Source organism: Tachysurus fulvidraco, chromosome 3, assembly GCF_022655615.1.
Source record: "Tachysurus fulvidraco isolate hzauxx_2018 chromosome 3, HZAU_PFXX_2.0, whole genome shotgun sequence".
Classification (NCBI taxonomy): domain Eukaryota; kingdom Metazoa; phylum Chordata; class Actinopteri; order Siluriformes; family Bagridae; genus Tachysurus; species Tachysurus fulvidraco.
This window is the reverse complement of record NC_062520.1, coordinates 14,887,761-14,903,854: the sequence shown is the minus strand read 5'-3', so window position 1 is coordinate 14,903,854 and position 16,094 is coordinate 14,887,761. Positions and strand designations below refer to the sequence as shown.

Sequence of the window (16,094 nt, the reverse complement as noted above, 5' to 3'; positions counted from 1 at the left end):
TAATGATGTCAGGGGAGAATGGCCAGTTGGGTTGAACTGACAAGAGGACTATGATTACTCACTCTTTACAGCTGTGGTGAGCAGAACAGCATCCCAGTAAAAACAAAACATTGAAACATGAAGCAGATGAGCTATAACTGCAGAAGACCACACCAGGGTCCGTAACAATTAGCCAAGAACAGGAATCAGAGGCTAGAGTGATGCACATGCTCATCAATACTGGACAATCAAAGATTGAAAAAATGCTGCCTTCATGCTTGTCAGATGAATCTCAATTGCTGCTGCTATTTATTCAGATTAGATAGTATCAGCAGCATGAATTTATAGACTCAACCTGTGTGAACAGCTCAGACAGTTGGTGATAGTGTAATGGTGATCACATGCATCCCTATATGGCCTTTATTAAGAATTAAAGCTGTACAAAAGCAAATTAAGTCTTATGCAGTATTAGTATGCTTTAATGTTAGCATGCATTTCTTCAGAATGTTTTATGTCAATACAAGATGAGACTTTTATTAGACGTAACTCACTTATACAGGAAAACAGTTGTTCCTATATCAAGGATGAAACCAAATCTACCGTGCATGCATGATTTCTGTTCATATGATTCAATGACTCAGTTTCTAACTGAATTTTGTCCTTATATAGCACAATGTTTTTCAATTCATTCCTCTGAATACAGTCTAATCTGGCCATTTTTCTAGTCAGTCACCTAACTGTATTTCTATGTACCTATGCATATTTCTTTTCAAGTATCAAATCTCTGCTGTGTAAAGGTTTCTAAAGAATGAATCACTGCTTTGCTACACACTAATCTCTCTGTGTTCTCACTTTATTCCCCACACCTGTAAGCTACCTTGGATAAAAAGCATTACATAACTTAAAACATTGTAAAAATTAAAGAATTTGGTGCTTCAGCAAAATTTGTCAAACTATATCATGACAAACAATATATTCATGTGAAAGCAGTGATAGGGGGTGTCTAACTTAGCCACAGTATTTTTTTTTTTTAATTCATGTTTGATTACTTAACATTTTGTTGCATGTAAAAACGTGTAACCAGCAATATTACCATCTCAGTTTCAGTCAGGTGTTAGCTTCTCAACACTTACAGTAACAAGGTTATTGTGGGACGTCAACCTGCTCACAACAGGTTTAGACAGGTTTCACTTCTGTGAAATCATTAAACTAAAGAAGCTATGTTAATAAGCATGTTAACAATGATACTTATCATGTAAAGACTAAAGAGTTAAGAATGATGGATTCTTATTTAAATCTGATTGTTAACACACCAAAATAGAATAAATGGCTGGGGGAAAACAAAACACTTAAATGTGTAGGACAGGGAGTTTTGGGTTTATGAAATGACTATTATTACAAGGTTTTTAAAAATATTCCTCTCCTTAAAGTCAAATTGTACTGCAGCAACTTTCAAAGCCACTCAGATCTTACATTATATCCACCCTGCTTCAAATCATTTGCACAACTGATCACTTCTTTCTTTTTACATTTGTTTTTATTATAAAGTAGAAAAACAGACATAGACCAGAGAGAATGAGGAATAAAGACAATTTAAGCATTCCTCTTCTGAAAGTCAAACTGGAACCTGGCAAAGAACCAACACTGTCTGTCTGTTAGTCTCACATAGATAAGCCTCTTACTTTAGAGAGAAGATCTTTATCATTTCTAGATTCATTAAAAAGCAGAACAGCCTGTTTTTGTTGCTCTTTCACTCATCACTTCAGCAAAGTCTTAATGAGATGAACTATGTTCAATGGAGCATTAAAATCCCTCAGCAGTGCAGGACAGGAGCACATTAGCACTGAGATTAAGACACACTTCTCTGGAAAGGACAGACTAGTCAGAGTATTTGTTTAAAGTGAAGGATAAATGTGCCATCTAGTGTTAACAATCAGTTCTCTGGAACTTCAAACGAAACATCAAATTTCTTAGAAAACATTACAAGTAAAGGGTTGTAACAAATGAAGCTTACGTTATTACTGTTTATTATTTTATGTATATTTTTATTTCATCGTTGCTTAATACCATTTCTTTGCATCTATAAAATAACAATAGGAATGTAAAAATAAATAAATAAATAAATAAAAGCAACCAGACTACAAATATGATAGGACACGCTGTTAGCTTCTCAAGACGGAGTAATGCGATTGTTGCGTGATGCGCAAACAACATGCTCAAACACAACACATTTAGACAGGTTTTACTTCTGTGTAAAATTATTTAAACCACCTAGCTGCCAGTTCCAATACTTTTTCATAGTATCTCCTGCAGTAATTCTCTCAGTTGGCTGAATTCCAAAGTTGTTTTAAAAAAAATTATACTCTACATTATGTCTGTCTTTTGTTAAATCAACACATAATTTGCATTCTTCTTATTAACCTATCTTTGAATTTAACACTTCTAGTGTAGTAAAAAGTCTACTAGCCAACATTACTAAACAATATTAAAAAGTAACTCGTCATCCACCAAAGAAAATCTGTGGATAATGGGGCTCAAACCTGTCTGCATGTGTTCAAAGAACAGATACATATAATGAACTATTTTGTTTACAGATTGAATGAACAGTACAGTAACACAAACACACACCCAGTTAAACTTTTGCTGTGCTTTTAACTTAAGTCCATGTTTTTCGAGGACAGTTTCACTACATCCGTGTATATAGTCTACTCTACTTTTTTTTTTTTTTAAATATTAAGACTAGGACCAGGAACACTGTTTGCAAAGTAAATGTCACATCCTCAGCCTGCTGCTTTAAGCCAACCACATGCTGTAAAGTTTTGCTTCATTAATATATCCTTCAAAATAAAGGTACAACTCTTCAGTTTGTTTGTATAACTATTCCTGTGTTGAGGATAAAGGTTTGAATTCCACTTCCTAGTCAGTTCTGAAATAACTGATCCATAATTTACCATCAACACACCAATAAGTAACATTTACCCCTTTCATGATACATAAACACTCATTTACTCATGAAGTAATCATCTACCGGTTCCTCTGGGATTTTGTGATTTTTTGATCACAGTATTTGTGACTTCAGCACAATGCAGATTCGGCCGAAGCCTCTTAGATGTGTGCATCAAACATGAGTACAGCTCATAGAAATGAAGTGTCTTCACTTAAAGTAGTTCAAAAGAAAAATCTAAATTTGTCAACAACAAAAATAAAGTATTTTTGCCTGCAACAAACCCCCAAAAAAATCTTAATCCGGGAGGAACTGGTTTACATAATAAACTGGATTTATTCCCCATCCACTTCTAAAATCATAGCTCATAATGGTTAGATATTTGAGGTCTGTTTGGGTTGCACATTTCAGGAGATGTCCCATACACAACTCTGAACTTTAAACAAAAGTTACTGCTATGAATGGAAGTCAGTGGGTAATTCTTAAATATAACTCGAAGCTTAGTGGAACACCAAACACAGCTGTGCACAGTGTGGATAGATCAGGAAATATCCCTTTCGTGTCAAACGTGTATTGGGCTTCCCAATATTCCCACTCAGCAGACGGAACAGAGAACAATAATTAATCCTAAATCAATCTTCTGTTTAAAAGATTTGTCAAACAAATCTTGGGTCTAATGGGTGTTTTGTCCACTGTTAAGAGACAGTATGACTCCTGAGAACTTCCTGAGTGAAATGCCATCTGTCACGTTTTCTCAGTTAGTGAATGGGGGTCAGGTGCTATCCTTGTATACTGGGGCTGGTTCATGTGCCCTCAGGTCAGTGGGAGCAATCCCATGTCAGAGGGATCACTGAAAATGACAGAACCATGGCTACCAGAATAGAGTGAATGATGGAAGCTAAGTATCTGAGCATCCAATGTGAATTTTTCACTCATTTGCTGAGGGCAGCTCTCGTCGTCCTTCGGATGGTGCTTCTGTCTTCCACAGCAGCTGGTAGAAGGCCTACCAGATGGAGACTTGAGAGAGTTTGAGACAGTAATTAGCAGATTCTCCTGGGTCACTGGTGTGGTCTTGGTTGTAGCTGAACTGCAGCTGCTCTGGATCATTGAGGAGTGAGAAACTGACTCCAATAGCTCCTTGGCACACTGTGTGCACTGTATTCAGCAAAGCAGGGTGGAAGAGGGAAGAAGAAACATTTTTGTATATTGTTCAATGACCACAACAAAACAGGCACTAAAAACTGGAGCAGACATCATGGTAAGGATGAGGTATTATAAGCAGCTTAGTTTCACTCTTTAGTACAATACAAAATGGTACAACAGTTTCCCTAGGGTAAGGAAGGTCACTAAGGAATGAAAAGATGACCTATTTATGTTAGCAGAAGCAACCAAGCATATGAGGGCATGAAGGAAAGCAAAACAAGTATAATTCTTCAAGCTGCAAAACCCAAGTGGCCCTGCCAATAGAAAAATAGAGAACAAAGAGTAAAGGTACAGAATGCAAGTACTTGAGGAAAATTAGTATTATGAAACTGGGTGTGCCTGTGAGAGTATCAGATGAAGTAAAAAGCATAGGTAGGTGTGCAGACATGGAACAGAAGAAAAAAGGCCGGTCCCTGCAGGATGCTCCTGTTTGCTATTTCATCTTCATGTAGGCTTAAGCAATGTGAAAAAGTTAGTTTGAGAAAAATCTTTGTGCTGAACACATACAATGATGACACAGAAGCTGCGGATGGAGATTCAAAGTTAGTGGACAGACAGCTAAACATGATGAGAGAGGATGCTGAAATGAGCTTCAAACATGAGAAATGATGGTGAAGACATGAGGGAAGAAGATGGTGACAGTTACATGCAGAAATGCTTGTAACACAATCTTACCATCCAGACTCAGTTCTGCCAGGCATCAGGCAGTGCATGAGATGGCAAATTCCTGACAGTTCCCTTCCTGTTGAAATCAGCTCATTATATCACAAATTGCAAAGTATAAAAATCTAATCACGATGTCCCAAAAGTGAAAGGTACATTTTTGGTACTGTGGTAACCAAGTAGTAAAAAAAGTACTCGTTGTATTGTGATTGAAATGACAATACAGACATGTAATTTGGTTTTAGCAACAAAGGAGTCTTAAACTGAATTGGACTTTATAAATAAAAACTAAAATTAAAGAGAACATAATCATCCTGAAATGAGTAAAAGTCATTTACTTTCCACAAAAGTTAATTAAATGAAATTTACTTTAGAAGACTGATGTGCAAGGAGACAACAGAGTCTGAGGTAAAGCCAATAGATGGCACTCCTACCATGTTGGTGTCCTTCTTTGTTATAAAAGGATGAAGCTCAGTTTCAGATGTCACTGTTTGAGGGATGACATCTGGAGGTAAAAACCCTCTTCTGTCAATCAAGCTGAAAAACATCACACATAGTTAGCAAATGACTGACTTGAATGATATAAGGTGTTGTAATGTTGTATTAATACTAATTTGGTTTGTGACAACAATAACAATTATTCTCGATTATTCTAGGACTGTAGTTACCTGGGAGGCATTGGACCACACAGCACAACACAGCAGTTAGTAAAGATGCTGTTAAAGCTGTAAGGGTTCCCAGATTCTTCCACACCTCTTTTACTTGACCAAGAACCCTTAATCTGCGAAGGATTGGTAAAAAAATGGGGTTTTTTTGTGTCAGTGCAAGATTTTTCGTTAAACTGCATTCAGGAGAAAGTGTGCATTTGTACCAAATATTGTACGGTATTACATTGTTTTGACAACACGTACATCTTCATTTGTTGTGAGGTTCGAAGCCACCAAGTAGGTATGGAAACCAGACAGTCCCAGGATAGACCAGATGGAGAAGAAACAAACAACCAGTTCCACAACATTACCAGAGGGTTAAGGTTTAGCACTGATATAAGATAGTCATTCCTACATAAATTAATGTTGCATCCCTGATTATCTAAGCAGAAATTATAATACTCGTACCTCAAATATTTTTATAAAACACACAAAACTCAAACTCATGTAAAAACAGGTATGCTATGATGCCTGATGTGAGTGGTTGTATTGTATTAACTGTATTTGTAATGTATTAACTGTACAGCCCAAAGAAATGACAGAATCAACTAGGGTTGAACAGGATTAGGATCAGATGAAGACAGAAGGCTAAAGGTGAAATCAGTCAAAGCCCTAAAAACAAGACATTGAGACGGAAAGGATATCTGGCTGGACTCTCCTGTAAGGCTTGTACGAAGCCTTTTCCACCCTGTGATCCTGTAGACAAAATTTTACAAGCAAATTTCACACTGAATACAGCCCTTTCCGAAAATATATTTTTCTTATATAAATATACCCTCAAACAAAGAAGCAGCTACTGTGGTAACATTTGCATGTTATGTTTTGTGAACAGGTATTGCTTTCATTTCCCTATGAAACCTAACACATGTTCCCTAATGCCTTTAGGTCTCGTGTGCATAGGCATTTTCCAAATCATATCTGGTTGTATGAGGACAAGCTGTATGGAAGAAAACTACCACCAAGTAAATTACTGTACAAGTTCTAGTGCTTAACATCTTATGTCCTTATTGTGTTATTATGTACGCAGTTTTAAGATTGAGAGTGACTAATGCATTAGAAAACTCCAATATAACAACTGCTAACTGCTCATTCAAATATGACAATACATCAATACTGTAGTACAAAATACTATTTGTTGAGATCAGCTCACAGTATATGGTACTTGACTTACGTAAAGTGAGGTGCGTGATCACACATCCAAAGATGAAGGAGGTAAGAAAAGACAACGAAACTATGAAAGTATAGAAAAAGCGGTAGTTGCGCTTGCCAACACAATTCCCCACCCATGGGCAGTGGTGATCAAAGCGCTCTGTATGGGGAACATATGCACAAGTCATAGCATCATAATTAAAACAATGTTCACATAAAATTCTTGGTAACTGTTCTGATTGGTTCAATTAGATTTCATAGTAAAAACCATTCTCTGTCTTACCATCACCATAAAATTACAGACTGAAATGAGAGCCTCACCTACACAGTTGTCACACAGACTACAGTGTGAAGTACGAGGTGGACGGAACATCTTGCAGGTGAAACAGTATTTGAGTTTGACCAGCTGTCCGTTAATAAGGATCTCTTTAGTCCGAGGCGGGGGGCGGTATGTAGCTGACCCACAATTATCTAAGAATACAAACAGTATATTAGAGGAACACATAAAATGGATAATAAAAGCCGCCTGTTTTACATTTAAAACTGAAATACAAACACAACTGTTTTACCTATTTGGCGCTCAATGTCAGCAGCCTCCTCTGGTAAAGCCCTGGGTAAGATCCCTGGATCTGTAAAACTGGTGCGAAGAAGGGTGATGATCACAAAGAGAAAAAGCACTCCAGCAATCACTGGGATGCAAATGGTGAGGTGAGCCACCAGAAAAGGACAACTGTAGAAAAAGAAATGAAAAAACTGTGATTGCTTAACAGTTGCTCCACAAACTGCTGAACATATTAACCATCATGGCAAACACAGTTTCATTCCACGGTGAACAGTGTCATTATGAGGCAAAATATATTATTATTACGTATTATTAACCAATATTATATTAAATTCAGCTTTGGTAGTTTTTGATGGTTGTTCTAAAGTTACCGGTGATAAGCTGCTAATAAGCTACCTAGAAATAACGACAAATCCAGTAACGACAAATTTCATATACAGTACCCAATTTTGTTATTCCTATACATTATTATTATGTGTGCATATTTTTTATTACTTGATATTTACATCTACATGTGTAACAACTAGGCCTTTATCTGCAATCAAAAATATTAGAACAATGTCAAGTAGCTTGTCATTTCAACAACATAGCTGATACATTACACAGTGAATTAAACAATGTTCCTCGAAGACCCTAGAGCAACATAAATGCAGATGGCTATTAAAACAATCATAACACAAATATAATAAAAACTAACCCATCACAAAGTTCTTGTGTAAAGTGCAAAGTGCATGGGTGTAAAATCAGAGGGCCAGATTGGAGTTCACAAAAAAAGTTGGTGAGCTTTGATGAGCGACATACGGTCTGAAACCAATATAAACTTCCATAGTGATGGAAAGACCAAATGCGGAAAAAACTCATCAGTAAAGCATGGTGGTGGTAGTGTAGTAATAGCTGCTTGAATTCAGAGGTCTATAAAAAATTTCTGTCTGCCAATTTACAGAGAAATGGATCCAATCTAATTGGGAGGAACTTTATTATGCAGCAAGACAATGGCCTAAAACTCTCTGCCAACAGAACAAATCACTTCATCAGCAGGGAGAGGAGAGGAGAGGAGAGGAGAAACAGACTGCAGAGAATGAGTTTGATGACATCAAAAAGTCACAATGCTTTTATTTGCCAGCTGGGAATATGAATTCAAATATTAAGAGTTATTTACTTTAAGTTATTTATCTGTTTGTCGACTTTCTCTCAACTAAACATGCCCCGTTCTTAAGTAGCTGTAGTAAATGTAGATGCAAGTATCAGAATTTCAGCTTTCATTTCTAATCATTACATTCATCTATTGATTTCAAACCCAAATGTTTACAGCAAAAATATAAGAATTGGCCTTGGTTATCCCAATACCCACAGAGGTGACTGTGAGTGATAGAGTACAGCCACTTAATTACAGATACAATTAAGTCACGGGATAACAATTTGCTGAAGGGAGACACCTGTAATTATGCAATTCATTTCTTTTTCTTCAGTTCTGACAAGCAAAATATACATATGATTAAGCTTGTAAATACATGTAATCTTGCAAAATATTGTTGTTTCTTTCTGCTCATAAAAATCCAGATATTTTTCCTAAAAAAATAAAAGAAATAAAGAGTTTCATCTTAACAGACTTGCCATGTTCTTTTTCCTGCTAAGTTCAACTGTATAATGAAATATGGATCATTCTGAAATGTCTTGAGGTGTGCACGTAGCTCTGCTGCCCCACAGCATGCTCAGGTTTCTCACATGTCCTAAGCTCAGGTTTCTCTCTGTGTGAACTTCTCTGTAGTTTTTTTCCTGCATGGGTCCTCCAATCTACCAAAAGCATGTCAGTAGGTGGACTGGTTATACTAAATCGCCACAGGGTGTGAATGTGTTATTGCATGGTGCACTTTAACAGATACTGTATTCATGTCATGCTCATTGCATAGGCTTCTGATTTAATGCAACCCTGACCAGGAAGAAGGGACTGGAGTGAAGGGCTTTACAATATTTACATCTTTGGTCTACGTTGCACTGCTCACAGGATAAATTTATTTTATTTTTTTCAGATTTTCTGATTACTAAGTAAGCTATAGAAGTCTACAGAATAAAATGTGTTATTTCAATATGACATTTGAGATGAAGCAGAAACATTATGGTGGTGTTACAAGTCAAGAGTCAAAAGCCAAGAAGATTTTGTTGTCATTTCAACCATATATAGCCTTTGCAGTACACAGTGAAATGAGACAACATTTCTCCAGGACCATGGTGCTACACAAAACAAAGACAGAGCTAAGGACTTAGTAAGTTAGTCCTAGTCACATAAAATGCATCTGTGAAACCTGGCGCAAACAGTGCAGGAAAAAAGACAGAAAGATGGTGCAGGACAAGGCAAAGAGACAGTGCAGGACAAGAGACAGTGCAAGACAAGAGACAGTGCAAAAAAATAAAAGACAATACACAAAAGACAATAAGCAGAAACTGCACCAACCAGTGTAAATACTGTATGTTCAGACAATATTATATGTGCAGAAATACTGAATGAACACATTAGTATTATAGCAGCAGTTACATGAGATATTGTAAAGTATTTTTGCAAAACAGCAATCAACTGAAATGAGAGACAGCAAGTGCAAAGCGCAAAAACAGTGCTGTTGACATGGATGTAAGTTGGAAGAGTGTGTATTTGGTGTGTGTGTGTACGACAGTATTGATACAAACAGCAGAAATGACAATGTGAAACGACTCAATGTACTCACTCAAATATGAAGAATAAGGTGGAGGTGAGGACAATAAGGCTGAGGGTCAACGGCAGCACACCACACTGACGGGCCACGACGATGCGTCCGTTACAGTAGAAGCGGTTTTTCCCAGGAAACACTTCCCATTTTCTCTTCGGCTGAGGAAGCTCTTTTATTGGAAGTGGCAGAGTGGAAGCTGGTGTGGATCCCGGGGTTCCCAGTGCTCTGGGGTCAATTTGTTGGTATTCACAGTTTTTCATTGTATGCGATTGTGACCAGTGAGTTCAGAGTTGGTGAACGGAGAAGGTCGGATTTAACCCACTAACGACTTCAGCCAACAAAATGTTTATTTTGAGTATAAATTGGAGTAAATAAAGGGACGTGTGTAACGCCCACTAATATTGTCTTGGCCACCTGAACACAAGCTCGCTGGCTAACACCGTTATCTGATATAACTAACGATAAAATAATCCTTCTTTAGTGATAAATAATATGTAAAGTCTTCGTTTATACTAAATTGTTACTATACACACAGTTTAAAGGCAGAAACACAAGACAGACGTCAGTAAACTAGTACACAAGGTGACTAGCCTGACTAGCCGATTAGTTAGCACTCGTATAAGTCGTTGTAGGTCTTTATGACGGTATTTAATGTCTGAATTAAATCACGCTATTTAATTTCTGTCCCTTTACATTATCTTATTATAACGTACTTATTACATGCTGCGTTAATTGTCACTGGAAAGCAAGAAGCCTGCAGTTAGGAACAAGGCTAATTAGCTACACCAGTTAGCTATGCTAAGCTAATACTTGGTGTCTGAGCACATTCAGACGCTACCAGTAGACGATCAAGCATTTCGATCTCCAACAGCGAGCCTTTGTTGTGCCAGTGTTCTGTCTGTAAGGAGTGACACGGATTACGCTTTAAATTTATTGTAAAACAAACCCTTGTTTTTAACACAAGCTTGGTTAACTTCCTAGACGAGGCGTCTGATTGGCCAGAAGCCCCAAATTAAGACCCGCCTTCTCCATGTCTGACCAATAAGGTGACGGCTGTCAGGTCAGTGGGCGGTACCATAAGTCATTTTGATTCAATTGATTCAAGTAATTCAGACTATAAACTATTTTAGAAATAATTATTATTTATGACGCACATCTTTTCACATGTATTACGTTTAATATAATGTGTCCAGAAGTGGTAATGTGCTTACATTTGTATTCATTCTCATAACATTTGACATATATATTAGAAATGATATGTTAATTTCTTCTATAGTTCTAAAAACAGGCAAAGATGTTCAGTAATGTGCAGTTATGCCATCAGATGGCGCCACAACTCAGGCCTAGGTACTAATTATATTTTTTTAAAATTGTAAATTATTGTTCATTATAACAATTGTAAAAAATTCTTCAGAAAATCAGAAATAACGTGCACCCTGTTATAATGCACACAAAATTCTGTTTTATGACACAGATATGTGTTGCAGAATGTTTACCGGTTACCTGAAAGAGGACAAAGTGTCTTAGTAAGCGGTTGGACCTGCACATAGGTCTAAATACAGATGTCATTTCAGTCATTGTTCTTACTGAAACACTAGCCCTTTGAGCACAATGTGACTGAAGGACCTTCTATCCATGAAATAATAATGAACATAATGAACACTCTTTCAAAGTTACTTAGATCTTGCCAGCTTGATCCAAAATGTTAGCATCTGTATGCCACAGAACATAATAGAATTGTTATTCATTTATTTTCAGTAACCACTTTATCTTGTTCAGGCTCACAGTGGACCTGGGGTTGCAGACGGGATGCTAGTCCATCACTGTACACTATGCACATTCAATCGTCAAACTTAGGGGAAATGAAATATAGCCAATTCACCACATTGGCTGGTGGATGGAAGAAACTGGAGAACCTTAAGAACAGACATGTATTTCTTTTGTGACATATCTGTAGATATGGTCTATGCTGCAGTTTGTCACTGAGTAACAAGTGGCTTTACAAATATACCAGATGGTGCCATAATCCTTCAAATTCTCTTATCAACAGAATGTTACTAATAAAAGTAACATGATAATAAAATAAAAATAAAATTATTATTACACAATATTGCATGCACGTATACATTCAATTTACCTTGTATGATTGACCTGTTTGATAAGTTGACAGTCTAGGTGTTCAATGCTCAGTCAAGCATATCTGCTTATTAAATCCATTGAATTAATTTCAAGTCATTCTGCAATGTCTGGATCACACCCAAGATATTTGAAAATATTTTTTTATTCAACACAAAGGATCAGATAAAGAACACATGTTTACTGAAAAACCTTAAAACAAACAATATGAACAACCTAATTTTGTTACGCAGACCTTCAAGAGAATCCACAACTAGTAGGTAAGATACTGCAGATGCACAAATGTGACTCACAACAAAACAAACAGTCCCACAAACAGACCTTTTCCATCAGGTCCAAGGGAGGAAGTTGCAGTGCAGAGCTAAACCTAACAGCCAGTATGAGATGAAGTATCCCAAAATGCAGTGGGTGGGAAAAGAGCAAGTCCTCCAGCGCATTAAGAGCTGAGTGATAGGGTTGCTAATGCACATTAAGGAAAAATGACAAACATTTTGTTCCAAGGTGTTCTGGCTGTGGCCATAAGCCAAGTTTTTATCTTCTTTCAACAAGGGTTCACATGAAAGAAGAAGGTGGCCACTAATCCAGTAGATGACAGGTGAAGATGAGGCTAGAAAACGGGTAAGCACCTAGTGGAAACATTTCAATGCAATGTTATGATACAAAAGTGTACTGGAGATGGTAAACAGTATATGTCCAATTTTATGCATCACAATTCTAAATAACTTGTGTATATTTATTTATTTAAATAACTTCTCTTTATATAGATGTGTCATTATGTTAATGTTAAATAGCTACTTCAAAATATAATGATATATAACAAATACAAAGAATGAAAGTTTTGAAATTTAGCATTTGCCATAAAACAGTCATTCCATGGGTTTCTTGAAAATGGTAACACAGTTATAGTAATTATAAGCTATATAAATAAATCCCTACTTGGTCTGTCAGATTAGGACAAACTTACCTGGACATGCATGCAGAATACGCCAAATATTAGCAACACAGAGCAGTGAACAATGTACACAAAAACCTTTGGGCAGTAGAGGCCAGCTGGAGGTTTTCCATCTTTTTTTTTCTTTCCAATCTCCATTAGACCAAGATGCAAACAAAAACATGGATTAGCCATTATGTACATGTACAATGCCAGTGTACTCAGTGTGGCGACTGGAAGTGCCAAGAGGAAGTTGGGTATCTGCTTTAACTGGAAATATCTGAGAAAACCGACATCCCAGTACACATCCTGAATGTAGGAGTAGAGCACCGGGAACGGTTTCATGCACCAGCTTGGGATGGGGGCTGCTGCATCAGGAACTCTGTAACCTTTCTCCCTAGCAAGGTTGAGGAAAGCAGGAGAAATATACTCCTCAGTCAGAGAAGGTAAACAGAATGTGTAGTAGCCGTAAAACTGAAAGAGGCAAAATGGTAGCAGAATGACTGCAATGTAAAGTGGTGATGTAAGCAAAAACCTCAGAACTGCACAGCTGTAGTGCCATGTGGATCTTTTGTTAAACACCTGAGTGAGACTCCGCTGCAGGGGCAAGTATAACAAAAAGCCAGCATTCACAAGTCCATTAGCACGTGCAGCAGTGGCAAGACCTAGAAGGAAACATGCTCCACTTGTAAACCCCTTCTCTAATAAACACAAACCGCCAAAAGTGAGAAGAGCAAAAACACTTTCTGAATAGCCTGCTAACATAAAAACATTGGCTGGTGTGAGACAGTAGATAAGACTTGAGATCACGGCAAGTTTTCGGTCCTGTAAAACCATACGGCTTAATCCATAAAGTGCCACTGCGCTCATCACAAAGAGCGTGCTATTAGCTATGGCCACCATCATGAGTAAACGTCCATGTACTGTCAAAAAGGGACTCAGAGGCCACAGCAGGATGGTTGCTAGCAAACGTAGAACCAGTGGAAAGAGTGGGAAGAAAGCAAAGTTGTGTTCATACAAGTAGCCATGTTCAGCTATGAAGAGAAAATGTTCAGCATCCCAGCGGCCTAAGCCACTAAAGAGCAGCTCAATTGTGTGGTCCAAGATGAGCGGTTCCTCTGACCGGGGAGGACTGAAGGCATCCGCTTCATGATCCGGGATTAGAGCATTCAGTACAGCCTGTGTGAAGGGGAAAAGGAACAATATGAATGTTTTCTCATTTGTATAAACCTCTGAAGCCTCACATGCAAGTACAAGTACAGTAAACTTAGTAAATACATGTCTGTAAAAAAAAAAATGTCTGTATATCCTAAAGGCTTTAATGCACCAAAACAAGAACCAAATCCACCATTACTGACCAAACCTTATGTCTAGTACAGCAAACTCAACACAAAGAGTATATATATTATATAAGGCAATTATATAATATGATTTGGTGCATGTAACTTATTTTGGTTCAGTTTTCACTTATTTATTTATTTATTTTAAATAAATATAAATAAAAATTTTTTAAAAAATGAAAAAAAAATAAACAATGTAAATAATAATAATAAATATGAAAAATGTTTTTTAAAAATAATTAAATAAAAAATAAATCAATAATTTATAAATACACAAATAAATGTAAATAAATAAATAAATATATAAATAAATAAATAAGGATTACTACTTTTTTGTTGTTTATTGAGAATGTAATACCTGTAAAATAAGTGATAATACTCGCGTAAAAGCTGCAAACCGCACAATTATTTCTAAATCCTTTTTCTCATGAATGCCTGGAATCAGCATAGTGCACAAATCCTGTTCCGTGTTCAGCAGCTCACAACAACACGAGTATTTATGGAGGTAAACAATTATATTAACGCCGCACGCGCAATGTATTATTATTATTACTACCTCTAATCGGTCACACAGTTAAACACAGTAGAGACTAAATATGCGAGGAAGACGCGTCTTATGCAAAAATAAATAAGTAAATAAATAAATAAATAAAATTCTTTTAAAAAATTACAGAAAAATACAAACGAATTACACCTGCCCCGGATCCAATTAGTTCTACTTCCGGTGTATTAGAGAGGGCCATGTCAAAATAAAAGCGTTCTTATTTTAACTTCGTGAACCAGCAATCGTAGTTAATTTAGTAAACATTATAAAATATGGACTTTACAGATTTATAAGCAGACATTTATCTTTAAATAGCTCAATTTCTTTTTATAACGTTTTAAAGGATGTTGCTGCAAAGTTTGTTAGAAGAAACAAAATCGATAAATACATAAAATCAGTAATTATTGTGTAACCATCACACCTGTGCTGATTCTTTCATAATAGACAATTTGCTCATTATTCAATATAAACACATCAAAAGGAAGTGACGTCACGTGTAGCTACTGCTAATAGTCATACAATAAAGTAATACAAGTCTACATAAACAACCTTCCTATTACAACAGTGACCTTTAATCCGGAATATAAAGAAGAATTTCATCCCTTTCGAAAGTTTATTTTGTAAATCCTTTTTAAAAATAATTTAAACTTACCAAATTTATGTTGATTTGCCTCCTGGTGCAAAATAGCACAAAGTTGTCCAGTGAATTTATCATATTGTATTAAGTTGCCCTTAAGAAACAGCCCTGAAACCTCTTGCAGATAAAAAGTTAAAGAAATGTTCAAACATTTACACACACACACAAAAAAAAACACACATCTAAGAAAATGCCCCAATTTGTGTAATTTCCCTCATGTGTTACTGTCATGTTCTATATAAAAACAAAAGCAAAGTTAATTGCTCCATACAGTGAGCTAGGTTTAAAAAGAAAAAAGCACATACAGTAGAGTAAAAAAAATATCTTCTTTAATTACTATTCTTTTTTTTTTTTAGATACTATACTTTTTATATACTAGGGACTTTCTATATTAGGGCATTTTTCCTTGTAACGTTCTATATACTTGTACATATGCTATCATTACTTAAATAAGATTATCACCAACAGAAACTAAAGATACCAGGTGCTGGAGCTAGAAGCACTTTTCTAAAGCACCACATTCCACAATATTACATACCATATACATAACATTATGTTGTTGCTTGAATTGTGCTGTCAATGTTTGTGTTGTTTCTA

The 16,094-nt window shown here is 36.4% G+C and overlaps 2 protein-coding genes and 1 long non-coding RNA gene across 6 annotated transcripts; 1 reads left to right on the top strand and 2 right to left on the bottom strand.

Annotated features, from left to right (window-relative positions):
• Positions 1-1,497: 1,497 nt before the first annotated feature.
• Positions 1,498-10,894, bottom strand: zdhhc18a (zinc finger DHHC-type palmitoyltransferase 18a). 3 transcript variants are annotated; one of them, XM_047811052.1, is made up of 10 exons: positions 9,928-10,894; positions 7,215-7,375; positions 6,967-7,116; positions 6,668-6,805; positions 6,141-6,192; positions 5,701-5,803; positions 5,458-5,570; positions 5,224-5,326; positions 4,802-4,868; positions 1,498-4,078 (listed from the first exon to the last, which is right to left on the bottom strand). In XM_047811052.1, the coding sequence occupies exons 1-9, from the start codon at positions 10,167-10,169 to the stop codon at positions 4,827-4,829; spliced, it is 1,104 nt and encodes a 367-aa protein (XP_047667008.1). In that variant the 5' UTR covers positions 10,170-10,894; the 3' UTR covers positions 1,498-4,078; positions 4,802-4,826. The 3 variants fall into 3 exon arrangements, with proteins under 3 accessions (XP_047667008.1, XP_047667006.1, XP_047667007.1); XM_047811050.1 differs by lacking the exon at positions 4,802-4,868; XM_047811051.1 differs by lacking the exons at positions 4,802-4,868; positions 5,701-5,803; positions 6,141-6,192 and adding an exon at positions 6,490-6,491.
• Positions 10,023-12,017, top strand: LOC113644427. Its single transcript, XR_003440997.2, has 3 exons — positions 10,023-10,151; positions 10,891-10,969; positions 11,689-12,017. It is a non-coding gene; the product is annotated as an uncharacterized LOC113644427 (long non-coding RNA).
• A 155-nt stretch (positions 12,018-12,172) lies between these two features.
• Positions 12,173-15,658, bottom strand: pigv (phosphatidylinositol glycan anchor biosynthesis, class V). 2 transcript variants are annotated; one of them, XM_027149265.2, is made up of 3 exons: positions 15,513-15,658; positions 13,010-14,155; positions 12,173-12,671 (listed from the first exon to the last, which is right to left on the bottom strand). In XM_027149265.2, exons 1-3 carry the CDS (start codon positions 15,573-15,575, stop codon positions 12,375-12,377), a joined length of 1,506 nt encoding a protein of 501 aa, XP_027005066.1. In that variant the 5' UTR covers positions 15,576-15,658; the 3' UTR covers positions 12,173-12,374. The 2 variants fall into 2 exon arrangements, with proteins under 2 accessions (XP_027005066.1, XP_027005065.1); XM_027149264.2 differs by lacking the exon at positions 15,513-15,658 and adding an exon at positions 14,675-15,032.
• Positions 15,659-16,094: the final 436 nt, after the last annotated feature.